This window comes from Pongo abelii, chromosome 21, assembly GCF_028885655.2.
Source record: "Pongo abelii isolate AG06213 chromosome 21, NHGRI_mPonAbe1-v2.0_pri, whole genome shotgun sequence".
NCBI lineage: Eukaryota > Metazoa > Chordata > Mammalia > Primates > Hominidae > Pongo > Pongo abelii.
Genome location: NC_072006.2, coordinates 45,644,424 through 45,672,062, shown reverse-complemented (window position 1 = coordinate 45,672,062; position 27,639 = coordinate 45,644,424). Strand labels below are relative to the sequence as shown.

Below are 27,639 nucleotides of genomic sequence, written 5' to 3'. Positions count from 1 at the left end.
TAAACAGAGTTTTTAACCATGCCCATTAGAAGCCAGTAGATCTTAACATTGTATTTGTTACTATGCCTTATCTCATACCTCAGACTTTGAGCTTTGAGAGTGTACTGGGACCAATTTTATCTATGTCCCCTCGGCCCCTAACAGTGCTCGGCATATTAAAAACATAAAGTGCTGGATGGTCAGTAAATGAATGAATAAATTAGCAGCTTAAAATAAGGCAGTTAAAATATTTTTCCCCCTTTAGGGGCATAAGAATTACAGCTAAGATTCTTAAATTGTCTTAAAGTTTCTTAAAGTATAGGCAAACAAAGCAGAATATCTCCTTAATCTCTGGGCTCAGGGCATCAAAGATTGGATGCTTAAACCTTCTAAATGAGTTGTCTTTAGTCCAGATGTTCCATATCCTCTTAGCTATGCATATGTTGCTAACTATAATACTTCAAGTTAGTCATGCAGAGAGTCATGGAATTCCCTCTTGTGATTGATATAAAGAGAACCAGATCCTTAATTAGAACCAGAAAAGGGTGTTTGGAACCCCATTTCCTGTTTTTTTTGAGAGGATCACATTTGTCATGGGATCATTTTTTTTTTAGTTGAGAAATGACATCATTTACAATGCTAATATACATATTTATTTAATAATGAATAAATCATTGTTCTTCTGCTTGTTTGGTGCATCTGGAGGTTTTTAAAGATACAAGCTCTAACTAAAATATAAAGATGTCAAAAATACCATCTTCAGTGATGCATAGTTGTAGTGGCTTGTGACATTTGATAATAACCAACATCCTGAAGAATGTTAGGGACGTTGGATCATGTGCTGAGCTTTATTTCAGAGCTACCTATAGAGGACTGTCTGCCTGCCCTCCCCAGAGTATCGCATCTGGGTTTTCACTAGCTGAAGTTTGTTGCCCATGTCCTTTGTTCTTCTAACATGCAGTTCGTGGAGGAACTATGCACTGAATCACAAAAACCAGATTTGAGGCTGTTTTTCTCCTATACATTTTCCACTTTGTGAGTAGTCTTTGGTGACCTGTCCAGGTACAGCAGCTCTCAAAAATGGAGGTAGAGGACCTACTCCGGAAAGGTGCTTATGGAGCCTTAATGGATGAAGAAGATGAAGGCTCCAAGTTCTGTGAAGAAGACATAGACCAGATTCTGCAGAGGAGAACGCACACCATCACCATCCAGTCTGAGGGGAAAGGGTCCACTTTTGCCAAGGTACAAGGCCTTGTCTCCAGAGCTGTTGGGGCTGGGAGAGAAAAAAAAAATGTTTATTCTCTGAAACCCATTAGCAGGGCTTCTGTTTCTCTGAATGCAAATCCTAGAAATTGGCTGCACATTTAGTCTGCATGACTATCTAAAGATGTAGATCCTTAGAGGAAGGAAGTCTGAATAGGGAGTCAGGGACTATACAAAGAAAATACCACTCCTCACCTTTGAGAGCTGATCTTTAACAGACAGAATAAACACTCCTATTCTCAGCTGGCTCTGTTTGCAAGGACTGCTCTGAAACCTTCCAGTGGACATCTTGATTCCCTTGTAGAGCACTTCTTGATCTCTGATAGAGAGTGGAAGCTCCAGTGAACACTCCATTCCCCAAACTCAAGCAATTAGTTTGTTTGTTTCATGGGAAAGAGATTTTACGTAAAATTCCCAGCTTCTAGTCTGGGTGCCTCTTTTCTCTGCTGTTTAGGCCACTGGATTTAAAACTTAGCAGATCACTCTCAGGTTTCCCTAGCCACAACCACTGCTGATTCCTGTGTGAGCTTTGTGACCTGTTTGATTAAATCTCCTGTTTGGTGACACCTGGAAGTTTTTTAGTGGGACATTCAGTGTTTTATAAGGAGGATATGGGTGAACCATCCCTTGTCTGTATGCCTCATACTGCCAAGCCTAGTACCTTTTCCATAGCAGACATTTGGTAACTGTTGCACTGAAAGAAAAATCTAGAAAAGTTTTAAGCATTAACTCTTTCATAGGAAACTAGACACCAAGTGGCATATTGCCATTGTCTTCCGGGGTTTGCCTTCCTGCTTCCAAGCTTAAGCTCCAAAAAAAAAATGATCCCTTCAGTTGAAATTATAATTTCCTCACCCAATTTTTAAAATAAAAGGTAAAAAAAGAACAGCCTTGAGATTTTCAATTCATTTTGGAAGCTCTGTTAAGGGTTTGATTTTGAATGCAAATAGGTAATATACTTAGGTTTCTCTTAAGTAACATTGGTGTTTTATTAGTTTGTGCTGTGTTCAAGCACAGTTTATTAATTCTTGTCTTCTTCACAGGCTAGCTTTGTGGCTTCAGGAAACAGAACAGATATTTCCTTAGATGATCCTAACTTTTGGCAGAAATGGGCTAAAATAGCTGAACTAGATACTGAAGCAAAGAATGAAAAGGTACAGCAAAATAATATTTTATTCCATGGAACATTCACTAATGTCATACATGACAATAAATTCCTACACAGCTCAAGTCATTATTTACTCTTGAGTCTTGGTTCTTAAATGATATTTGTACCATGCTTAAAATATGCCTGGCACATAGACATCACTCAATAAATCTTAACTGTTGTCATTTTTAAATGGCCATTCAGTCTGTTGGGCACCTTGGAAATTAGATGAAGGCAATTAGAACTGAAACTGGGGCACACAGGTCAAGTTCAGGCCTCTGTCTCAAACCAACATTTTATCCCTGGCATGTGACTGTTTTATTTCTATTTCAACACTTCCTGTGAGAGAAACTTCACACATAATAGAGGGAAAAAGCATGACAAAAGTTTGTTGGCTTTACCTCCATTCTTTCAGTGTCTCTTGTTTTCTTAATTCTGAACATGAGAAAGAGAACAGACTTGAGAGTGAAACCAGAGGATGCCTTCTACTAATCCCCACTGAGATTAGTAGAAGAGGAGGTGGTCAGGCTCACACTGTGGGGTTACAAGGTAACATTTGTGGGTATAACTGGCACCAGTGCCCAGCCCACTGTGAGGCACCCCTTAAATGCTGATTTCCCTTCCTTCATCTCTGACCCTGTCACCTCACTTCAGAATGAGTGTCTTCTCAGGTGAGTATTGAACTCTCATGGTTCCACAAAGCCGGGAGACAGTTCCTGCTTGTAGCTAGCTAATTCAGTAACCAGCATCCAGCCGGAACCACCACAGGTTGCTTAATCTACCTTCTTTTCTCCTATAAATAGAAATGCTCATTTTCCTCTTTTAAGAAGATCCTGCAGTCCCCTTTAGTAACCTGTTCTAAGTGTTTCACGGTGTTGCAATCAAGAAGCTACTGTGTATGCAGGACATTGGGTCCAAGCAGGGGAAGAAAGCTCTGTGGCCCTGTAGCCAGGCAGAAGCAGTTGGAGGCTTCTGTGTTGGGAGGCATGGTGATCAAAGCAGGGATAACACGACATTTGTTATCTGGGCTGTGTGGAGGAGTAGTCAGGAGGTTGGCCTGACTTGGGGAAGAGGTATGGGGGAAGGAGTAGGAGCAGGAAGCAGTGGAGACTAGAGAAGACACATAGCCAGGGAAGCCATCAGAATGACCGAGGCTCCTGAGCTGGAGATGGTATTTTCAGTGAAAGGCAAAAGGTTAGTGGATAGAACCAGTCGAAGGCAGATAAATAAAGCAGGAATATGCGTTTGTCTTCAGAAAGTTGCTGAGCAGATGGAATTCTCTAGCTTGTCTTGTCTCCAGAGTGCAGACTGCTCTCTGCATGCTGGGCAGAACAGCTGGGTCTTCACTACTCCAGTCTTTCTTGGCAAGAGCCGACACCACTTTGGTCACTGGGGGGGGCCTTGCCTGCCCACACCCCCGGTAGAAAGACTGCAGAAACAACAGATGGTGACAAGCAGCACTGGGGGCCAGGGAGCACGTCAACTTGAGCAAGTCCCAGAGAATCTTCTCTGCTTGTCCTGTGGTCATGGAGACTGCAGGTGTGCTAGGAAGAGCCCTTCGTGCTGGGGGATGAGACAGGGGCATGGTTCTATCCCAAATGTGTCCTGAGGATACACTTATGCTTTGTGAAAGGAGTAGAGAAAAGAGGACTTTCTTCCCAGTAGTCCTCTCCATTTCTAGGAAAGCTTAGTGATCGACCGACCTCGCGTGAGAAAGCAGACCAAACACTACAACTCGTTTGAGGAAGACGAGCTCATGGAGTTTTCAGAGTTAGACAGCGACTCAGACGAAAGGCCCACAAGATCCAGGCGCCTCAATGACAAAGCCAGGCGCTACCTCCGAGCGGAGTGCTTCCGGGTAGAGAAGAACCTGCTCATCTTTGGGTGGGTATTGGCTCTGCTTGGTTTTGTTGTTATTGTTGTTTGTTCCTCTCTGTTTTTCAGTCCCTGAGATTTGTCTAGGATGTCTCTCCAGTCACCTTTGGAATTATAGGGCAAAGGGGGATCTGTTGGAGCAAGAGAGAACTGTGCCTTCTGCCCAGCATCCCTCTCAGTCACTGTATGCTCCGCAACCACAATGCAGACATGCCATGATTTTCTCATATGCCTGTCACAACAAATCTCTGGTCCTAATTTGCTGTCTGGTACTGATTTCCTGCTTCCCCCCATCCCCCAAGGATATATAAGGAGTCCACACAACAGATGTTATAGTCAAGGCATGATTCGTGCGGGGCTTTGGCTCTGGTAGAAATCAAAGGTTCAGCTTCCATGAGCTATCATTGCTTTTGAATAGTGCTGCTGGACTCTTTTTAATTCCAAATTTATTCCCTGCTCCCAGTATTTTGGTCCCCCCCTTTTTAACATGGTAGTGGCCATATGAAGCTCTCAGTGTCCAACGTCCAGGTCACTTTAGTGATATTTGGTGTGCTACAGTCAGGTGGTCCTCAAAGGCCTTTTGGGACAAAGCCCTTGGAATGATTAACAGACCTACAGAGAACAAAAAGCATGTATGGCTCTTGTTTCTCCTGTGGGGAGGCTGCATGCATGGCCTGGCCCATCCTCCCTCCAACACCTGTCTGTATGTCCACTGTCAGCTGGGGCCGGTGGAAGGACATCCTGACTCATGGCCGATTCAAGTGGCATCTGAACGAGAAGGACATGGAGATGATTTGCCGTGCCCTCCTGGTGTACTGTGTCAAGCATTATAAGGGGGACGAGAAGATCAAGAGTTTCATTTGGGAACTGATCACACCTACCAAAGATGGGCAAGCCCAGACCCTCCAGAACCACTCAGGTGAGAGGTGGCAGGGCCATGCCTAAGAAGCACGATTCCCATGCACTTCGTTCCCTCTTCGTCTGCGGGGCCATACTGCTGTGCTTTGGGGGACTTCTCTTTCTCAGATGTTTTTCATAATGTTACCAGTGGGAAAAGATGTTGCTTTCATTTCTGCCTCAGAATCTCCCAGTGTTACCTGTGATATTTTGTTGAAGTACAACTGGGCCCTCTTAAAGTTTCCCACATCCGGTCCTGCCCACTAACCTGAGTCTCACACAAGTTCCCCCTCTGAATTAGGGATGCACACCCAGTGCTCTGTGACTTGCCTTTTGCATTTCACCATCCTGTCCCTGTCCCACCTCTGTCTGTGCCTTTTCTTGTGCCACACTCCTTCCCTGTCCTTGGCTAAGGCTCCCCTTGAAGTTTCAGGTCAAATGTTCCTTTTTTCCCAGCCAGGTTATAAGTTCCCAAAGGGCACAGGTTATGTTACACCTTTCTTAATCCTCACAGGGTACTTGGGAAATCTTACTGACAGACTAAATGGTCCTGGAGTTTATTTACTAAGGAGGAGACCAAGTGCATGGCCTTCCTACCACCACCACCTGTGGGCTAAGGAGTAGGGTCTGTCATCCAGACCACAGCCCAACTCTGTTCTAACAAACCCCAGTCCAGCTCTTCTAAAACCCGTGTGTAACCCCCCCTTGGCTATCCACTTGCCCTATGCTGTGTTTCTGTTTCAGGCTTGTCTGCCCCAGTCCCCAGAGGGAGGAAGGGGAAGAAGACGAAGAACCAGCTGCTAATCCCAGAGCTAAAGGATGCAGATTGGCTAGCCACCTGCAACCCCGAGGTGGTCTTGCATGATGATGGCTATAAGAAACACCTCAAACAGCACTGCAACAAGTGAGTGTCCCTCCTCCCCATACCCTGGTAGCAGCCCGACTCAGACTGCTTCGATTCCTGGGAACCCCACAGGGAGACCACTTCATGCTCTTGTACTACTTCCATGCAAGGTCTAGAAAGACGGGATGTGTTATCTGTGGTCTAAGCTGGGTCAGAATTCATGTTACAGCTCCTATAACTCCTTTAACAGTACCTCTGCTCTCCCACAGAACCTGGCCCCTCTGCCATTGCATTGTATATACCCCTGAGGATTTTTCTATTTTGACTCTCAAAAACCAGTCAGGTCATCCTCTGCCCCTGAGGTCACATTAACAAGGGCAGAACATTGCGGCCTTGGTTGCTGCCACTCTCAGCCTCCTCTTCCAGTTTGCTGTTGCCGTTCATGGCCTTCAGTTATTTGATAGACATGCATTTGAGATAGTATGCTTTGTATCTGTAGGCTAACAGCTGGGGTTGGGTGGGATGGAGACAGCAAAAAAAAAAAAACAGTGATTGAAAAATGAAACTTTGTTCATATGTAGTTTAGTCTTGGGGACTTAGGCATTCAGCAGCAAAACAATGGCAAGTTTGCATGTAGATATTTGCACCACTGTGCAATGTATCTGACCCTTGGAAACGATCTAATTCATGTCAAGGTCACGCAAGAGTTATCTTCCCAGCATTCCTGGTAGGCAGTGTGAGGGCCTCCGGTTACACACCTCTGGTAATCAAGAGTTTATTACCTTATAGGTTAAGAGCTCTTGCTTGGGTTTTCCCGTCTCCCTATAACATCCTCTTAATGATTTTGTAGTTGTTGGGTTGTGGGGTGTTTTTTGGTTTTTTTTTTCTTTTACAGATAAAGTATAATCCTTTCCCTTGGTCACCTCAAATATTTGAAGATAAGTCTCATGCCCAATACTGTAATAAAAACTATTGTACACAAAAGTACGAGCTCTTCAGAAACAGCAGTAAGCACTCAAAGTGTTGTTATTATTAGTACTATATTATTTTAGCCATGAAATTGTCATCAAAAGAACCTTTAAAAAGTTAAAAAGCGCTGTTTCAAATCTAAGCTAAAAGCAGACAGGATAATGGTTATCCACTGGGGATGGGATAGTAACTGGAAGGGAATACCAAGGGGACTTAAGGGAAAATATTCTGCTTCCTGATCTGGTTGCCGAATACACACATATGTTTTGTTTGTAGTAATTCATTAAGCTATACATTTTTGCAGTGTGCACGTTATAGAAGTATATTTAACATCAGTAAAATACTTCTAAAAAGAAAAAAGGATATGTCGCCACCCAAAATATTAATGGATTGTTTTCTTTGGCTAAACCAACGGTGTTAAAAACCTGCGGCAGCTGTGTGTCCCTTTGAGTTCAGACACCAGCTTGGAGGAGGGGGCTGGCTATGAGGAATTGTCCATCCATCCTCTGAATTGATTTCCCTTCCATTTGGAGGAGAATTGAACACTACTGGCTTTAAATTCTGTTCTTTCATGCTGCAGATATTGTCAGACATCAACACATTTGTTTCTCTTCATAGAAATGGAAACAGCTCTCCCTATCTTAGGGAGACAGACATTTTCAGGAAAGCTCTACTCTAATTGAGCTAAGTCTCAGCAGGCAGGACTCTGACATTCTGTTCCAGTTTTTACTAAGGAGGCTGTCAGCTACGACCATCTACAAATTAAGGATTGGCAGTGGTTATAAATTCTTAAAAGTTCTTATTCTCTGGGCTTTAAAAATAAATAAGTGAACAAACAAACAGGTTGGGCGCTGTGGCTCACACCTATAATCCCAGCACTTTGGGGGGCCGAGGTGGGCGAATCACCTGAGGTCAGGAGTTGAAGACCAGCCTGGCCAACATGGTGAAACCCCGTCTGTACTAAAAATATAAAAAGTTATCCAGGTATGGTGGCGGGCATCTATAATCCCAGCTACTCAGGAGGCTGAGGCAGGAGAACCGCTTGAATCTAGGAGGGGGAGGTTGCAGTGAGCCAAGATCGCGCCATTGCACTCCAGCCTGGGCGACAAGAGCAAAACTCCATCTCAAAAAAAAAAAAAAAAAAAAATTATCTCAGAATTATTTGAGTTGATTGGCAGCTGAGATGAGAAGTGTTATACCAGAGATAATAAGGGTTCTTTCCAATCTATAAGTTCTGACTTTGTGTGTTGCCACCTACAACTTGAGCCCACAGTGGCACTTTCTACCCAGATCTAATACATAGAAATTATGATTTCTCAGAGGCCTTACCCCTTTGTCATAGTCCATTTTCTGCTGCTGTAACAGAATACCAAAGACTGGGTATTTGCTCATGACTCTGCAGGCCGGGATGCCCAAGAGCATGATACCAGCTTGTTGTCAAGGGTCATCCGATGGCAAAAGGCATTACTTTTGTTATATACCTATAGCACCCGGCATGATGCAGCGCATATAGCAGTTGCCCAACAAATACTTGCTTAATTGCTTTGTCTGAGACATGTTTGATGCATTCCCTTGGAGCCTGAGTGTAGTCCATACAGAATAAAAATGAATTGAGCACCTCAGAAGAGAAGACATACTGCCATGAAAAATAGACACTTGCCTTTATTCATTTATTCATTTAAATGTGTACAAGTGAAACTGTTTGAAAGCACCACTGTTCACCCTACTCACTCTTCAGTAGCTGGCCTCTCGGAAGCCACCTCTGCCTAAGAGGTCACTGTGGCCACATGGAAGGGGTGAGTACTCTTAAAGATGAGAAGAGCTGTCTGTTCCTGCTGCCCCCTGTGGCTTACAGAATGATCTAACAGATAACTGATGTGGTCTTTTTTTTTTGTAAAATGGGAATGATCATAATAATGTCTGCCATAATGTTTTGTTTTTCTAGTGCCTTCTCTTCTGTTACTTCATAATATTAACTACATGGGAATGCCCAGAATTTCCCAGTGTTAACTTGGGGATGTGGTTCACAGACAGTTATGGGTTCTAATTTGTTTGCATTAATGTGTTCACCTTTCATAGAGTACTTTTGCGAGTTCGGATGCTGTACTACCTAAAAGCTGAAATACTGGGAGAAGCAGCTGAGAAAGCATTTGAAGGATCTCCTGCCAGGTAAAGCAAATGAAACTTAACATATCAGCGTTAAAGAATTGACATAAAATGCCTATTCATGGAGCTGGCCAAACTTGCCTGTGCTTAAAGAGGCCCATGTTCCTCCTACCCCCTGCCCAGGACCAGTGACCCAGATGGGAGAACAGGCAAGTAGAATAAGGACAATTCATCAGGTCATCTACAAATAAAATAAAGGAGAAAACCTTTTCTTAGAAACCTAGCTTTTGGTGAGTTAGTTCATTTTATTTCCCTCAAAAGTGTTATAAATTTTCTTTTAAAACAGTCATTTACTGTAGAATGAGTGTCGGTTACTGATCTGACATGTATAGACTGGAAGTTTTACCCACCATCCCATTCTTTGCCTTAGTACTCATATACATATTTCCTTTATTTGCTAATCATATTAATAATATGTGCGGCCTGTTTGTTTTGTTGCATGTTAGTTTTGCAAATTAGTGTTTGGAAAGCTATAGAATCCTGTGGGAGTATCCCAAGATTTCCAAGATTGAGGCTACCAGGTTCTCAGCTTCCACTTAATAAAGCTGTCAGAAAGTCCCACTTTATAAATGGGATCACCAGGTGCAGTTTGCTAGCCCTGTGCACACCTGTCATTCCTAGAGAATACCAAGAGTGCTGATATCTGGACTTTGTGTTGAGATTACCTAGGGCCGTGGTTTCTTCTTTCTCTTGCTTTCCATTGAGCAATGCTAGTGTCTTTAGAGGTCATAGGAGCACTAAAGTAAGAGAGAGGGACATAGACAACTCGACCCATGGGGCAACTTGTAATCAGAGCCAGGCTCCTCAGCAACTGTTACCACTTTCTGTGCCTTTCAGAGTCACCAGTGTAATTTCCAGCAGGGATGGGGAGGTTGTGTGTTTGGTAGACAGGTTGAATTTGAGTCATATAAATGCAGCAGAATTCCACCTGATAATATCCATCAAGTGTTACCTGGCAGAAGTACTCTGAACTTACCGCTGTCATGTGTAGGAAGTCATAGGTGGTAGCTAGGTAGAACACAGAGAGAGTAAGTCCGCTGCCCACCCTCTTCCTTCCTCTGCATTCCTCTGTCTCTTACTGCTGCTGTTCAGGTTGAATACCTTCTTGTGGAGAAGTTGCCATGAAGCATGAACAGTAGTTCATCCCATAAAAGTCATTCAGCCATGGCACTGGGCAGGCAGAGCCATGGATCCCTGGAAAGGTGGGGGTCAGGAAACGCTATCCCCACAGAGGGAGCTGGGCCTAGTAGGGAGCATTCAGTCCTGTGTCACAGTAAGAGTCTGACGGAAGAAGAAACTTCAGAGGCAGCTGGAGGGGGAAGGAGAAGCCATCCAGGTGCATGCTATTCCCTAAACCTCAAAGCCTTAAAGAGCGAGGACTGTACTCAGATGAATGAAGACAGTGAACTTAGGATTTATGTGAGCTCTCCAAACATGTACAGAAACTCAGAGAGGGGCTAACACCTGCATGTCTGTGCCCTAGGGTGAGTTATGTGCATCCCTTTGGCCAGGAGCAATGCAGTTTTTGATCAATTTTGATCTAATAGACCACTGCCAGGAGGTGCCACCTGTTATGGCACTTACCCTCTGAAAGGTCCTCCTGATATACCCACTTGTTCCAGTGTGGACTCTTGTTCCTAAATGGTGCGTAAGATCTCTACTTGTTGAGGCAACATACTGAGCCACAATGATTTGGGCACTATTTTAAACATACAATCATGTATGCATTCAACTGTTGGGGAAGCTCTACCTTCAGATGTCCAATATATCAGTGGCCTTTGCTGTGGTTCACATAAGGTGTACATTAGTACTCCATACATATGGATCCCAAGATGCCACCCTGGACCAACTGACATTGGGTTCTCCAAGAGGTGCTTCAAGACTGTGTCAGTCTGTCAAAGGTAGAGCCTGGAAATCAAGTACTTATGCTTAAATCACTCCCTAAGTGATTCTCATGCAAAGCCCTGGTTAAGAAACAATGACCCACAGCCTTCCTAATCCTTTTGTTTATTGTTACTTTAGCATCTCAGCATGCCAGTAGGACTGTGGCCTAATACCAGGGTTGGGCCAGTAGCTTTTGTGTTGTTTTGAGTCTACGCCCTTCCTTCCCTAGAGAGCTGGATGTACCTCTGCCCGACATCGACTACATGGAGATCCCAGTGGATTGGTGGGATGCTGAAGCCGATAAGTCCCTTCTCATTGGCGTGTTCAAGCATGGTGTGTATTTCTCTGAAGTCGTTCCCTTCTGGATCAGTTTCCCCCAGGAAGGATGAGTTCAGCCCCTCCGACTAAGCTCGGCATGTTCCTGCAAAACTCCATCATTCTGTTACACATTCATCTTAAAAAGTAGAGCTTCACCGCTGCCCCCTTGGAATTTCCACCAGATGAATGTATGGCTCACAATAATACTGCGAATATTATATTATTGAGGAACATTCAGGCCACAAAGAACCTGTTTGGTGTATATCTTCCTCCCTTGCCTGTGCATGCTGTCACATGTGGGACTGCCTCTAATAGTCCCCAGTGCCTGGCACATAGTAGGCACCTTGAATGAAGGAGTAAATAAATGGCGGGAAATGCTAAGTTTCCGCATTTCATATATATGCAGAATTATAAGGTCATTTTAGATAATCTACATCTTCCTAGTGTGTATCTTTTACTCCATTGGCATTTTAAAAACTAAGCATAGAAGATAGCATAGACTGTCTTTTTAAAAATGTGGTAATTGAGCCACTAAAGGGGACTGAGAGGTTTTTTTAAGCACTTGGAAAAACTGAAGTAAGTGCCCCCTTTCTTCACCTCTGGCAGTGTTTGAAACAACTGCCCTTGCTTTCAGCCAACTGCCAGCCATTAAAATGAATGATGAAAGTGCAAATGATAGTCACCCATAGTATACCTGATACACACTTTCCCTGCCAGGTGAATCAACAGAAATTTTAAAATGAGCAAGGTTTAAACTGAAAAGAGTTAGGTATACCTGGCTTTAGCTATCAACTCCACTACATACTAAATGTGTGACATTGGGCAAGTCATAAGCTTCTCTTATTTTCTCACTTATACAATGGAGGAGGTATAGTATCAAAACAGCCTACCTAGGGGTTGTTTAAAGATTAAATATTACATTAAATGTAGACCACCTAGAACAGTGCTTGGTACATAATAGGTGCTGGGTGCTATTCCACTCTCCCATGTTACTCTGCCTTTGGAAGGTTGTTAACTTTCTAATGTATATTCTTTAAAGGGAATTCTTCAACTTTTACAGGCTAACCAGCTATATTTAAGTAACAACCATGCCTATACATATTTTAATTTGGAATCCACTCAAAACTTGGATACTGGTATTGAGAATGCAGGCTTCAGGTGGTGCAGTGCTGCTGAGAACCCTTTGTCAAACCGCTGGGGTTAGGCTAAAGCGGTGCTGTCCAGTAGAACTACATGCGATGATAGAAATGCCCTAATTCTGCACTGTCTGCTGTGAAAGCCACCAGCCCTGTGTGGCTATTGAGCACTTAAAATGTGACTAATGTAACTGAGCAAGTGTATTTTTATGTACTTTTTTTTTTTTTTTTTTTTTTTTTTTTTCTTTTTTTTTTTTTTTTTTTTTTTTTATTTGTGGAATCAGGATTTTGTTTTTCTTTTTTTTTTTTTTTTTTTGTTTTAATTTCTGAAGTATTTATTGATCATTCTTGGGTGTTTCTCGGAGAGGGGGATATGGCAGGGTCATAGGATAATAGTGGAGAGAAGGTCAGGAGATAAACACATGAACAAAGGTCTCTGGTTTTCCTAGGCAGAGGACCCTGCGGCCTTCTGCAGTGTTTGTGCCCCTGAGTACTTGAGATTAGGGAGTGGTGATGACTCTTAAAGAGCATGCTGCCTTCAAGCATCTGTTTAACAAAGCACATCTTGCACCACCCTTAATCCGTTTAACCCTGAGTTGACACAGCACATGTTTCAGAGAGCAGGGGGCTGGGGGAAAGGCCATAGATCAACAGCATCCCAAGGCAGAAGAATTTCTCCTAGTCAGAACAAAATGGAGTCTCCTATGCCCACCCCTTTCTACACAGACACAGCAACAATCTGATCTTTCCTTCCTTTCCCCACACTTCCTCCCCTTCTCTTCAACAAAACCGCCATCGTCCTCATGGCCCGCTCCCGATGGTCGCTGTCTCTTCGGAGCTGTTGGGTACACCTCCCAGACAGGGCGGCTGGGCAGAGGCGCCCCTCGCTTCCCAGACGGGGCCGCCCGGGCAGAGGCGCTCCTCTCCTCCCAGACGGGGCGGCCGGGCAGAGGCGCTCCTCACTTCCCCGACGGGGCCGCCCGGGCAGAGGCACTCCTCGCTTCCCAGACGGGGCCGCCCGGGCAGAGGCGCTCCTCAGTTCCTCCCAGACCGGGTGGCAGCCGGGCAGAGGCGCTCCTCACCTCCCAGACGGGGCGGCCGGGCAGAGGCGCTCCTCACTTCCCCGACGGGGCGGCCGAGCAGAGGCGCTCCTCACTTCCCAGAGGGGGCGGCCGAGCAGAGGCGCTCCTCACTTCCCAGAGGGGGCGGCCGGGCAGAGGCGCTCCTCACTTCCCAGACGGGGCGGCCGGGCAGAGACGCTCCTCACTTCCTCCCAGATGGGGTGGCGGCCAGGCAGAGGCGCTCCTCACCTCCCAGACAGGGCGGCCGGGCAGAGGCGCTCCTCACTTCCCAGACTGGGCGGCCGGGCAGAGGCGCTCCTCACCTCCTAGACGGGGCGACCAGGCAGAGGCGCTCCTCACTTCCCAGACGGTGTGGCGGCCGGGCAGAGGTGCTCCTCCCTTCCCAGATGGGGCAGCCAGGCAGAGGCGCTCCTCACTTCCCAGACGGTGTGGCGGCCGGGCAGAGGTGCTCCTCCCTTCCCAGATGGGGCAGCCAGGCAGAGGCGCTCCTCACTTCCCAGACGGTGTGGCGGCCGGGCAGAGGTGCTCCTCCCTTCCCAGATGGGGCAGCCAGGCAGAGGCGCTCCTCACTTCCTCCCAGACGGGGTGGCGGCCAGGCAGAGGCGCTCCTCACTTCCCAGAGGGGGCGGCCGGGCAGAGGTGCTCCTCACTTCCTCCCAGACGGGGTGGCAGCCGGGCAGAGGCACTCCTCACCTCCCAGACGGGGCGGCCGGGCAGAGGTGCTCCTCATCTCCCAGACGGGGCGGCCGGGCAGAGGTGCTCCTCATCTCCCAGACGGGGCAGCCGGGCAGAAGTGCTCCTCACTTCCTCCCAGACGGGGTGACGGCCGGGCAGAGGCACTCCTCACCTCCCAGACGGGGCGGCCGGGCAGAGGCGCTCCTCACCTCCCAGACGGAGTGGTCAGGCAGAGGCGCTCCTCACTTCCCATATGGGGTGGCGGCCGGGCAGAGGCGCTCCTCACTTCCCAGATGGGGCAGCCGGGCAGAGGTGCTCCTCACTTCCTCCCAGACGGGGTGGCAGCCGGGCAGAGGCGCTCCTCACCTCCCAGACGGGGTGGCCGGGCAGAGGCGCTCCTCCCTTCCCAGACGGAGTGGCCAGGCAGAGGCGCTCCTCACCTCCCAGAGTGGGCGGCCGGGCAGAGGTGCTCCTCACTTCCTCCCAGACGGGGTGGCGGCCAGGCAGAGGCGCTCCTCACCTCCCAGAGTGGGCGGCCGGGCAGAGGCACTCCTCACCTCCCAGAGTGGGCGGCCGGGCAGAGGCGCTCCTCACTTCCCAGAGTGGGCGGCCGGGCAGAGGCGCTCCTCACTTCCCAGAGTGGGCGGCCGGGCAGAGGCGCTCCTCACTTCCCATAGGGGGTGGCAGCCGGGCAGAGGCGCTCCTCACTTCCCAGATGGGGCAGCTGGGCAGAGGTGCTCCTCACTTCCTCCCAGACGGGGTGGCGGCCAGGCAGAGGCGCTCCTCACCTCCCAGACGGGGCGGCCGGGCAGAGGCACTCCTCACCTCCCAGACGGGGCGGCTGGGCAGAGGCGCTCCTCACCTCCCAGAAGGGGCGGCTGGGCAGAGGCGCTCCTCACTTCCCATATGGGGTGGCAGCCGGGCAGAGGCGCTCCTCACTTCCCAGACGGGGTGGCGGCCAGGCAGAGGCGCTCCTCACTTCCCAGATAGGGCAACAGGGCAGAGGCGCTCCTCACTTCCTCCCAGACGGGGCGGCCGGGCAGAGGTGCTCCTCATCTCCCAGACGGGGCAGCCGGGCAGAGGCGCTCCTCACTTCCTCCCAGACGGGGTGGCAGCCGGGCAGAGGCGCTCCTCACATCCCAGATGATGGGCGGCCGGGCAGAGGCGCTCCTCACTTCCCAGATAGGGCGGCCGGGCAGAGGGGCTCCTCACATCCCAGACGATGGGCGGCCAGGCAGAGACGCTCCTCACTTCCTAGACGGGGTGGCGGTGGGGCAGAGGCTGTAATCTTAGCACTTTAAGAGGCCAAGGCAGGAGGCTGGTAGGTGGAGGTTGCAGAGAGCCGAGATCACACCACTGCACTCCAGCCTGAGCACCATTGAGCATTGAGTTAGCGAGACTCCGTCTGCAATCCCAGCACCTCGGGAGGCCGAGGCAGGCAGATCACTCGAGGCCAGGAGCTGGAGACCAGCCCGGTCAACACGGCGAAACCCCGTCTCCACCAAAAATACAAAAACCATTCAGGCGTGGCGGCGCGCGCCTGCAATCCCAGGCACTCGGCAGGCCAAGGCAGGAGAGTCACAGGAGCCCGAGGCAGGGAGGTTGCAGCAAGCCGAGATCCCGGCAGTACAGTCCAGCTTCGGCAACAGAGGGAGACCGAAAAAAGAAGGAGAGGGAGACCGAAAAAAGAGGGGAGAGGGAGAGGGAGAGGGAGAGGGAGAGGGAGAGGGAGAGGGAGAGGGAGAGGGAGAGGGAGAGGGAGAGGGAGAGGGAGAGGGAGAGGGAGAGGGAGAGGGAGAGGGAGAGGGAGAGGGAGAGGGAGAGGGAGAGGGAGAGGGAGAGGGAGAGGGAGAGGGAGAGGGAGAGGGAGAGGGAGAGGGAGAGGGAGAGGGAGAGGGAGAGGGAGAGGGAGAGGGAGAGGGAGAGGGAGAGGGAGAGGGAGAGGGAGAGGGAGAGGGAGAGGGAGAGGGAGAGCTTTTATGTACTTTTAATTAATTTAAACTTAAATAGCCCCATGTAGCTCGTGGCTCCTCTGTTGGACAGTGCAGGGATAGAACTCAGCTCCAAAGTAGAAAGAAGTGTGTGATCTCCCTGTTAGTCACAAGGTACCACAGTGCAACCCAGACTTGGCTTAACCTAGTTTTGGAAGGACCCCAGAAGACAACAGGCTGCTAAAGGCAGCCAGATTCCAGAGCATCTGAATTTGGTTTGTGGGGAAAGGCCTAGTGACCCTGAGTCTCATTTCAGTGGTGGTTTTAGGGCACATTGCCAAGTCCCTGCATGGCAACAACATGCTGTGAAAAGAGAACGCATCTGAAGTCCCAGAAGTATGGCAGGTAGAATTTACATGCTGCTACTTCTTCCTCCCCCACCCCAACACACCCACCATAGACATACAGAAAACCAAGGTAGATCAGGACTTGGAAGAAATAAGGGAAGTCCCCAAATGCAGAAGTCATTTAAAGTCAGAACTGAAAGCTTAGGAGCCAATATGACAGTGGACCAGAAGGACTGGGTTTTTAATACCCACAGAAATGGAAAACATGGCCTTGAAAGGGCTGCCCCTCCAGGAAAGGGAAGCAAGAAAAAGCTGTCTGGTCCAAGAAAGCAGAGCTAAAGAAACAGATCCCTGAGAGATAAAGAGATGAAGACATGAAAGAGAAGATGAGACTTAGAGGACAGAGTGAGGTTGACATCCAAGAGGTGAAACAAGACATGCCCAGAAATTACTAACAATAACCTGGTAAGGCAAATCAGTATCACACACAGTCTGTGAGGCAAAAAGCATAATTTGGAAGAAAGGGGGTCATTACACAATGATGATAGATACAACTCACCAGGAAGATATTATTAATAATTCTCACGTGAAGGACATAGCCTTAGAATGTGTAAAAGTGGACAGGAATCTAAGGAGGTCCAAGACGCCTTCTCACCTGGAAAAGACAGGTTATTATTGGTGCCCTACCTTCTAGTTTCCTAATCACGGTTCAGGGTATTGGGATTAATCAGTTGATCTCTTAGTCTCATGTTGGAGATAGAGTCAGCCCAGATGATACATAAGGTCGCTCCCAAACTCTTCTGCTTGTTGAAGGAGTTTTGGGGAGTATAAATTAATTTGTGTTTCCTGATCACACCTGTGAGATGTTAAGATGACGCTTCATCACTCAATTCCATTCAGATTCTCACAGATTGTCAGTTGAGGTGAACTTGGAATTTACAGTTACAGCTGAGGGGCAGAGGCCTTGAAGGTGATTTGTGCAGTGTCTGAAGTGTCTCATTGTACAGGATTAGTTTAGCAGATAATGCTATAAAGACAAGAGAAGAAAAAGCCTCTGTTCTCAGTGCTAGGAGACTGATCCTAAGCCATAAATGCAGACTCTGCATAGCGCCAGATCAGTTTAGTTGGATGGTTACATTGGAGTCAACTTAGATGAGATTGGACGGATGCCTCATGGGCCCATCCTCTTTGGCACCCGCCAGAGTCCAAATCAGATCCTGCCCTTGCCTGGGTGCTGCCTATTCCATGAGCTTAGGCTTAGACCTGTCCTCATCTATGTAACACATCTGACCACCCCTTTCTAACCTTAGCCCTCATCACAGTATAACCAAGCCCATACAACATGTCTTACCAGGTGACAGCTTCTCAGATATTCAGCAGCTCTGGAGATGTGATACTCAGCCATTTTCAGAAAGCCAGTCTGTCTGGTGTTCACTTTTCAGGGATATTGTGTCAGGAAGCCCTCCCCACTTCACCTGCATGCTTGGTTAAGCATGAGCTGTAGAGCTGCAGCCATTTTCTTTGCTAAGAAACACATGACTGTTCGTTGACTGAGGTTTTGTGAAATTTTTTTTTTTAAGAGACAGGGTCTTACTCTGTCACTCAGGCTGGAGTACAGTGGCATGATCACAGCTCACTGTAGACTTGAACTCCCAGGTTCAAGTGATCCATCCACCTCAGCCTCCCAAGTAGCTGGGGCTACAGGTGCACACCACCATGCCTGGCTAATTTTTTTTTTTTTAATTTTTTGTAGAGAGGGGATCTCATATGTTGTCCAAACCAGGCTGGTCTCAAACTCCTGGACTCAAAGCAATCCTCTTGCCTCAGCCTCCTGAAGTGCTGGTATTACAGGCGTGAGCCACCATGCCTGGGCTTGTGGATCTTTTAGTCCACTCCAGACATAGCCTGCTGTAACCCTGTAAATGAGATGAATATAGCCATAGATCCATCTCCAAGCTGACCCCATTAGCATTGGCTTAGTTTTTGGTTGGAGCTTTAGCCTGCAGCAAAAAGACTTCTGTGGCAAACCTATTCTAAATTATGCTCTTGACAGCTCAGTTGGGTTGAGTGACTGCTGCCCCTCCAAGGTAGCCTGGATGTGTGAAATTTTCCTTGACATACAGACTTTAATATTTCTGTTGATATTCTTAGAGAGCAGCTTATAGACTAAAAGTGAAAAGAGGCAGGCAGCCGACACCCCCTCACGGGCCTGTCACGTTGCTCTTTGTCTTTGTATTGCTGTTGCAGCTCCTACTGGCCTCTCTTCAGGACAGTTGTTAGGGTTTTCTAGGGGACTGAAACAGTCATTCTTCCTCACCTCCAGCTTCACAGCTAATTGAGAAATAAAAATACTGAATCTGTCTCTAGGCTTCAGATCCACACATGACAAGAGAAAGTCTACAGAGTAGAAGCTTGCCCAGGTCAGGGAGGGTCCCAGCTTGCTCCGTGCCTGAGCACAGAGTGTGAAGGTGGTATACTCCTGGACAGTTGGCCTCCGTCAGTAGTAAGGGGACAGTAAGGGAAGGATTTCACCATCTCACCTGTCATTTAAATTACCCCTGTCTTCATGAGGAGCAGGTGGAGAAACTGGCTGAAACCTCCTTAAAAGCAGGAGTATTGGGGAAGTTTCTGTTTGATGTGAGCTGGGGCAGGAACGTGGGGAAAGGGTGAGAGTGGTTCTTCTTCCTACAACAGTGATTGGAAGAGAAAAGAATCTAGGCAAAACCGACTCATCTGGTCAGTTGTTTGTTGAGTCTGTACAGTGTCAGGCCCTTTGCTAGATACTGATTATATAATGATGAGCAAAAACAGATACAGGTTCTGCTCCTAGGAAGCTCACGACCTCATGAGAGACTTAGAGCAATCAAGTCATTGCCGTAAGGAATAAGTGAGTAAAGAACATAAGGCACTGCAGAGCTTCTTGTGCCAGGTACCTCATGTGGGCAGCACCTGTCATGGATATGGCAGGAGAGCCACTGTGGATTAAAAGATCAGCTACCCACAGTTCCTCAGGGAAAAGAACCAGGTGCTACCTACAGCATGAAGGATACAACTGCATCAACAGTGATACGAGAACAAAAACCAAAATAGAAATGAAATACCAAACACAGTTAAATCAGGTTTGTTCCTAAGAGCCCAGCTGGTTCTCATTTACACTCAGCTCTTCCATCTCCTCTGATGGGGACTCTGCCTTTTATGTGGCCAAATGCTGTCTCATTCTAAGAGTACATTAGGTTCAATAAAATAAATCCTCACACATGGACTTTATCAAACTGAAAATCAGGGTTTTTAAAAATTTTTTGCTTCCTTTTTGAGGACCCTCTTCTGGGTCAAAACACTGTCTGTTGTTAACTTTGGGGTGTGATGAGGAGTAATTCCAAAGCCCTGGCCAGTGTGGATTAAGATTTGTACTGAGTTTGTGATACAGAGGCCACAGGTCTGTCTTAATGCAATAAACAATCATCGTAGTTCTCTTTATATTTCAGTCCTGCCATCCATCGTGTTGTTCACCTTCCCTTTCTAACACATGGGATAAAAATGAGCTATAAGAAAACAAGGCCCATAAAGGATATAACAAGGTATCCAGAGTTGAGGATGGGGGAAGAAGTTGCAAAACCAACTGACGGGAAGCAGCAAACAGAATTGTGTATCTATACAATTGTCTTTTCACGGACACTGAGTATTTCCGTAAGCCATTGTTTGTTGGTCAAACACTACTCAAAGGTGTCCGCTTTAGCACCAGGATTTTTCCCTGATAGTCTTATAGGATCTCATTAATCTTAAGTAATTATTTTTTTGTGTTTGTTTTGTTCTTTACCAAATAAGGAAAACAAAACGACTAGTGCCCAAAGCAAATATTGTGAGTTCTAACGTGACTTCTGGCATTTCTCACCACTCTTGATCAGGTTATGAAAGGTACAATGCCATGCGAGCAGACCCAGCACTTTGCTTCCTGGAGAAAGTTGGGATGCCCGATGAGAAGTCCCTTTCTGCAGAACAGGGTGTTACAGATGGGACCTCAGACATTCCTGAAAGGTGAGAAGCCACATAGGCCAGCCCTGATGTGACATGCCATGCCACTGATCTGTGACCCCTTCCTCATACACCCAGCACTCTTTGTATCTCTTCCTCAGTGTCTGGCATCTCCCTACACCTTGCCACACTGCCGCTGTTTTCCGTAATTGCTACTTTGGTTACACCCTACTCTACCTCAGACCTGCTCTTTGACTTCCAAGCACTTTGAACCAAGTACCGGTTCCTGTTCCTCATGAGTTTCCCAGGCTGCCCACCTTTCTAAAAGCCTGCCCAGCTTTCTAACCATGTCCATCCCTTGTCTGGTCAGAGGATTCCTGTGGGAGAATTCAGACCTCCCATGCCTGGCAGAAAGCTAAGAACAGACACAAGTACAGCCTTCCTGACTTTGAACTACAGTTCCTCAGATGAAATTCCAGTATTGTCTAAGGATTGCATAGTCCATGAGCAAGATGGATTTAGGGGCCGCTCCTTGACGGCCATGGCATTTCAGCTTGTCCATGGATTGTGTGCAAAAAAGTATGGAAGGCATCTCCTCTGACTGATTTTTATTTACTCTTGACATAAATACATAGGAAAACTAAGCAGCTAAAAATTGTAGTTCTTCAAATTATATATATGTTTTTGAAAACATAGCTTTTTTTTTTTTTTTTTCCCAAGATGGAGTCTTGGTTTATCACCCAGGCAGGAGTGCAGTGGCACAGTCTTGGCTCACTGCAACCTCCGCCTCCCAGGTTCAAGCAATTCTCCTGCCTCAGCCTCCTGAGTAGCTGGAACTACAGGCACGTGCCACCATGCCCAGCTGATTTTTGTATTTTTAGTAGAGATGGGGTTTCACCATGTTGGCCAGGCTGGTTTTGAACTCCTGACCTGGTGATCCACCCACCTCAGCCTCCCAAAGTACTGGGATTACAGGCGTGAGCCACCACACCCAGCCAAAACATAGCATTTATCTCTTAGCATTTATCTCTTAGTTTCTCCCCAAAAGTAGCAGATACTGCTTTGCATTGCCCAGGACTGTGGCCAGACCTGAGAGTGTGGCACTGCCAGGAGCCCCTAACTATTTGCTCAGGCCAAGAAAAGTGTGCAGTGCATTTTCCATCTGTCCTTAACCCCTGATGAACACTTCAGCTGCCCCAGCGTGTTTCTTGAGGACAGGTAACAGGGATGCATTCTGGGAGATGTTAACAAAGGCCCATAAGACTGGTGATTCTCATGTTCATTCACTGATACAGGGAAAACACTCCCTGGATGGGTGCCTGAATGTGGCATAAGGGCTATTTTTTGTGGGATGGCTTTTCTTTCTACGGTTAAGCAGTAAAGCCAGGAGCTTATCTTGCCTCTAGGACTTGAGCATCAAGGACAAGAATATTTGGGACGGGAATATTTCAAAGGCAGTTTTTTGGGGGGGTTTTGTTTGTTTGTTTGTTTGAGACGGAGTCTCACTCTTTCACCCAGGCTGGAGTGCAGTGGCATGATCTCGGCTCATTGCAGCCTCCACCTCCCAGTTTCAAGCAATTCTCCTGCTTCAGCATCCTGAGTAGCTGGGATTACAGGCACCCACCACCACGCCTTGCTAATTTTTGTATTTTTAGTAGAGACAGGGTTTCACCATGTTGGCCAGGCTGGTCTCGAACTCCTGACCTCAGGTGATCTGCCCACCTCAGCCTCCCTAAGGGCTGGGATTACAGGTGTGAGCCACTGCACCCACCCTCAGTCAGTTTTTAAAAGAATCATGAAAAACAGGTAGGCATCAGCAGTAGTTAAGCTCACAAAAGAGAAGACATTAGGCAGCTGAGCTAGCATCAAGGGTCTGATGGTAACAAGGGGAAAATGTCCATGTTAACCAGTGGCAGCAGAGCTCCCTTCCAAGCCAAGGAGTGACTTTTGCCAAATATGATTCTGTGGGAAGATTCATCCTACTGTGACCAGGGAGTTGCAACATTAGGCCTCATTTGATGTGCACAGCCTTCAGTTTCTAGAGTGTGTTCTTTTATCAGAGTCACATGTTCAGATGACTCTTGATGGGCAGGAATTACCTTTTTCTGAACTTGCCTGAGTAGACATGAGGCTGGAGCCTCATGCTGCAGTCTCAATTGAATAAAGGTCCTTGCCTGTAGAAATGATGACTGTTTGGTGATAGTGTCTCTTGAGTTCTCCCACAAGGGAGGGAAAAACTAAGACTTGGAATGCCTTCAGAAGAAGGGATCTATTGTCAGCCCTCCTTGTCTGTGGATGCAGAACTCTCAGATCCAGAGGGCCAACCAAGGGACTTGATCATCTGCCGATATTGGTATCCCTGAGGATCTGAGAACCAATCCTCCATGGGTACAGATGGCTGACTCGGAAGTTCCACTTTATTCATGGAGGATACCTGAAATTTCAGATAGTACCAAACCGTGTATAAACTGTGTTTTCTCCTATATAAACATACCTATGATAAAGTTTAATTTATAAATTAGGGACAGTAAGGGATTAACAACAATAATAATAGAACAATTATAACAATATACCGTAATAAAAGTTATGTGAATGTGATCTCTCTCTCTCTCTCTCTCTCTCTCGCCCTGTCTCTCCCCCAAAATATCTTAGTATTTTTGGACTGTGGTTGACCAGGGTAACTGAAACTGTGGATAAGGGGGACCTAGGTAGTATGTGATGCCTTTTTTTACTTTTATTTAGAGGCAACACAGATAAAGAAGACAATGCTGAGGACAAAGTAGATGGCCTCCAGAAACAAACGGTGAGTCAAATGTGCAGTATTGGTCATTTACACTGTCTTTCATATTAAGAAAGAAATCCCTATTTTGGTAGTGATCTGGGGGAACTTGATTGCATTACTACAGTTACATTGCATTTTCCCCAACATTTTATTATAAAAACTTAAAATATACAGACTGCAATTGCATTTTTATTCTAATAAACTTTTTATTTTGAGATAACTATATATTTCAGAAGCAGTCACAAAATATAATACAGAAATTGCATATACCTTTTATCCAGTTTCCCCTCGTAGTGGTGTCTTGCAATATTGTAGTACAATATCACAACCAGGATACTGATATGGATAGAGTCAAGATACAGGACATTCTCATGACCACAAAGATTCATCCTGTTGCTGTCTTATAACCACATCCTCTTCCTTCTGCCTTCACCCCTTTTTAAATTCCTGGCAGCCACTCATCTGTTCTCTGTTTTTTATGATTTCGTCATTTTAAGAATGTTCTGTAAATAGAATCATACAGTGTGTAAACTTTGGGGATTGGCTTTTTCATGCAGAAAAATTCCCTGGGATTCATCTAGGTGGTTGTCTGTATCAACAGTTCATTCCTTTTCACTGCTGAGTAGTATTCAGTGGTATGGAAGAACCACAGTTTGTTCAACCATTCATCCACTGAAGGACATATGGGTTGTTTCCAGTTTTTGACTGTTAAGTCCTCTGTAAACATTTGCATATAGATTTTTGTGTGAACATACATTTTCATTTCTCCGGAATAAATGCCCAGGAGTGTAATTGCTGGGTCATATGACATTTACATGTTTTGTTTTTTAAGAAATTGCCAAATTGTTTTCCAGAGTGGCTGTACCATTTTACATTCCCACTAGCAATGCATGAGAGATCCACTTTCTCTGTATTCTCCATCCACACCAACATTTGGTGTGGTCACTATTATTTTCTTGAGCCATTCTGGTAGGCGTGTAGCAATACCTTGTTGTGATTTTAATTTGCATTTCCCTGATGGCTAAATGATGTTGAAGATCTTTTATGTGTTTAATTGCCATCTGTATGTCCTTTTCAGTGAAATGTTTATGTCTCTTGCCTATATTCTAATTTCGTTGTTTTAATGTTGATTTTCTAGAGTTCTGTATATATTCTAGATACTAGTCTTTTGTCAGATACGTAGTTTGCAAGTATTTTCTCCCACCCTGTAAGTGTCTCTTTTTAGGGAGGATCCCTTGAGCCCAGGAGTTCAAGACTAGCCTGGGCAACATGGTGAGACCTTGTCTCTACAAAAAATAAAAAATTAAAAATCAGTTTGGCGTATTTGTGGATTCTATTTCTGAGTTCTCTGCTCTTTTCCATATATCTATTTGTCTTTTCCTCTACCAGTAGCACATAATCCTGAGTGCCGTAGCAATACCGTAATTTTTAAAATTTGATAGATTGATACCTCCCACTTTTTTCTTCTTTTTCAAAATTGTTTTTGCTTTTCTTGTTCTTTTGCCTTTCCATATAAATGTTAGAATAATCTTATCCACAGAAACTGTTGCTGGGATTTTGATAGGCATTGCTTTAAACCTTTATATCTCTTTGGGAAGAATTGACATTTTCATTGAGTTTTTACAGTACTGAATCTTACTGTATACCTCTGCATTTACTTTTTTTTTTTTTTTTTTTTTTTTTGACTCAGGGTCTCACTCTTTCACCTAGACTGGAGTGTGGTGATGCAATCATAGCTCACTAAAGCCTTGACCTCCAAGGCTCAAGTGATGCTCCCAGCTCAGCCTCCCAAGTAGTAGGGACCACAGGTGCATACCACCACACCTAGCTAATTTTTTCTATTTTTCTATTTTTTGTAGAGACAGGGTCTTGCTATGTTGCCCAGGCTAGTATTGAACTCCTGGGTTCAAGCAATCCTCCCTCCCCGGCCTCCCAAAGAGCTGGAATTATAGGCATGAGCCATCGTGCCCAGCCCTTTTCTAGGTTTTTGAGGTGGGAGTTTCTGTGTTATTGATTTGAAACGTTTCTGCTTGTCTAATAACATGCATTTAGTGCTATAAATTTCCCTCAGCATTGCTTTAGTTACGTTTCATTAATTTTGTGTTGTATTTTCACTTTCATTCAGTTTAATGTATTTTTTTTTAATTTCCCTTGAGACTTTCCATGAATTATTTAGGTGTTTATTATTTAGTGTCCAAGTATTTGGAAATTTCCCCATTACCTTGCTGCTATTGATCTCTAGTTTGATTCTGTTATAATCAGAGAACACATTCTATATGATTTCAGTTGTTTTAAATTTGTTAAGTTTGTTTTATGGCCCAGTATATGGTATATCTTGGTATATGTTCCATGGGCACTTGGAAAGAACATGCTTTTGGTTTTGTTGGATGCAGTATTTCATAAATGTTGACTAGGTCCTGTTGGTCAATGATGTTGTTGAGTTTTTCTGTATCCTTGTTGATTATCTGTCTAGTCGTTTTATCAGTTGTTGAGAGAAGAATATTGAAGCCTCCAACTATAATTGTGGATTTATTTATTTCTCCTTTCAGTTCTATCAGTTTTTGCTTCATATATTTTGCAGCTCTGGTTGGTGCATAAACATTTAGAATTATATGTTCTTGCTGGGCGCAGTGACTCATGCCTGTAGTCCCAGCACTTTGGGAGGCCAAAGAAGGCAGATCGCTGGAGGCCAGGGGTTTGAGACCAGCCTGACCAACATGGTGAAACCCCATCTCTACGAAAAATACAAAATTAGCCAGGCGTGGTGGCGCATGCCTGTAATCCCAGCTACTCGAGAGGCTGAGGCATGAGAACCACTTGAACCCAGGAGGCAGAGGTTGCAGCGAGCCATGATCATGCCACTGCACTCCAGCCTGGGCAGCAGAGCGAGATTCTGTCTCAAAAAAATGTATAGAGAGAATTACACGTTCTTGGCAAATTGACCCTGTTATCATTATATAATGTCTTTCTCTTGACTCTGGTAATTTTCTTTGCTTTGAAGTGTAGTTTATCTGATAAATTAATATGGCTACTTTCCCTTGATTAATGTTTGCATAAATATAACTTTTTTATTCTTTTACTTTCAACCTGCCTTTATGGTATTTGAAGTGAGTTTCCTATAGATAGCATACAGGTAGATCATAATCTTTAATACGCTCTGCCGGTCTCTGTCTTCTAGTTGGTATTATTCAGACCATTTATACTTAATGTAATTATTGATACATTAAAGCTTAAGCTTGTCATTTTATTGTCTTCTCTTTGTTTTCCCTGATTTTTTATTTTTCCTGCCTTCCTCTGGTTTACATTAGTATTTTGTATGATTTTATTCTGATTTATCTTTATTTTTGTAGCTTTTTAATGCTTCTAGGTGTTTCATATATTTGTATGTAATGTATCACAGTCTACTAATGCTATCATTTTATCAGCTTAAGTGAAGTGTAGAAACCTTACTTCCATTTTTGTTCCTTTACCCTCTTCCATTTATAATATAGTTGTCTTAACCATTTCTTATCAGGTAATGTTAAAATTTTTGCCTCAACTGTCAAACATCACTTAGAAAACTCAAGAGGAGAAGGAAAGTATGCTATATTTACCATATGCTATATTTACCCATTTTTTTTTACTGTGTTCTTTTTCTTCCTGGTGTTCCAAGGCTCCTTCTTTTATTGTTTTCTTTCTTTTTAGAGAAATCTCTTTAGCTATTCTTTTAAGGTAGTCTAGAGAACTGTCAGACAGTTCTCTTAGTTTTTCTTCATCTGAGAATGTCTTAATATCCTTAGTTTTTCTCATCTGAGAATGTCTTAATATCCCCTTTATTCCCAAAGGATATTTTCACCAAATGGAGGATTCTGGGTTGATACTTCTCTTCTTTCAACTCTTAATGTTCTGCCGCTTCCTTCTGGCCTCCATGGTTTCTGATGAGAAATCTGTCATTCAGGCAGTTTTTCCCCTATTGGTAATGTGTCTTTTCTCTCTTGATGCTTTCAAGATTTTTTCTTTGACTTTAGTTTTCAGAAGTTTATGATTTTATGTGTTTATGGATTTCTGTGAGTTTACCCTATTTGGAATTCACTCATCTTCTTAAATCTGATTTCTGTCTTTTGCTAAATGTGAAGCATTTTCAGCCACGATTTCTTTAAGTATTTCTTCTGCCCTGTCCTCTTTCTCCTCACCTTCTGGGAAGCCAATAAAATGAAAATTAGATCTTGTGTTATAGACCTGTGGGTCTCTAAGGCTCTGTCCATTTTTTTTTTCTGTTATTCACATTGGGTACTTTCCATTTTTCTGTCTTTGAGGTCACTGATTATTTTCCTCCACCATTCTGCTGTTGAGGGTTTTGGGTTTTCATTTTTGGTTTTGGTTTTTGTTCCAG

At 45.4% G+C, this 27,639-nt stretch overlaps 1 protein-coding gene and 1 long non-coding RNA gene across 6 annotated transcripts in view; one reads left to right on the top strand and one right to left on the bottom strand.

Moving 5' to 3' along the window:
• Positions 1-27,639, top strand: part of CHD6 (chromodomain helicase DNA binding protein 6) — a 223,908-nt gene that overhangs the window by 162,167 nt on the left and 34,102 nt on the right. For all 5 annotated transcript variants that reach the window (XR_008517177.2, XM_054542308.1, XM_024238849.2 and 2 more), the window contains 9 exons: positions 1,042-1,221; positions 2,286-2,396; positions 4,071-4,273; positions 4,984-5,183; positions 5,906-6,065; positions 9,054-9,143; positions 11,254-11,357; positions 20,419-20,548; positions 23,228-23,288. Coding sequence is in view for 4 of the 5 variants with exons in the window: in XM_054542308.1 (XP_054398283.1) it covers positions 1,042-1,221; positions 2,286-2,396; positions 4,071-4,273; positions 4,984-5,183; positions 5,906-6,065; positions 9,054-9,143; positions 11,254-11,357; positions 20,419-20,548; positions 23,228-23,288 (1,239 nt within the window). In the remaining variant the exon portion in view is untranslated. The remainder of the gene's footprint in view (positions 1-1,041; positions 1,222-2,285; positions 2,397-4,070; positions 4,274-4,983; positions 5,184-5,905; positions 6,066-9,053; positions 9,144-11,253; positions 11,358-20,418; positions 20,549-23,227; positions 23,289-27,639) is intronic.
• Positions 507-19,591, bottom strand: LOC129052235 (uncharacterized). Its single transcript, XR_008517178.1, has 4 exons — positions 17,201-19,591; positions 10,117-10,148; positions 1,438-1,561; positions 507-1,252 (listed from the first exon to the last, which is right to left on the bottom strand). It is a non-coding gene; the product is annotated as an uncharacterized LOC129052235 (long non-coding RNA).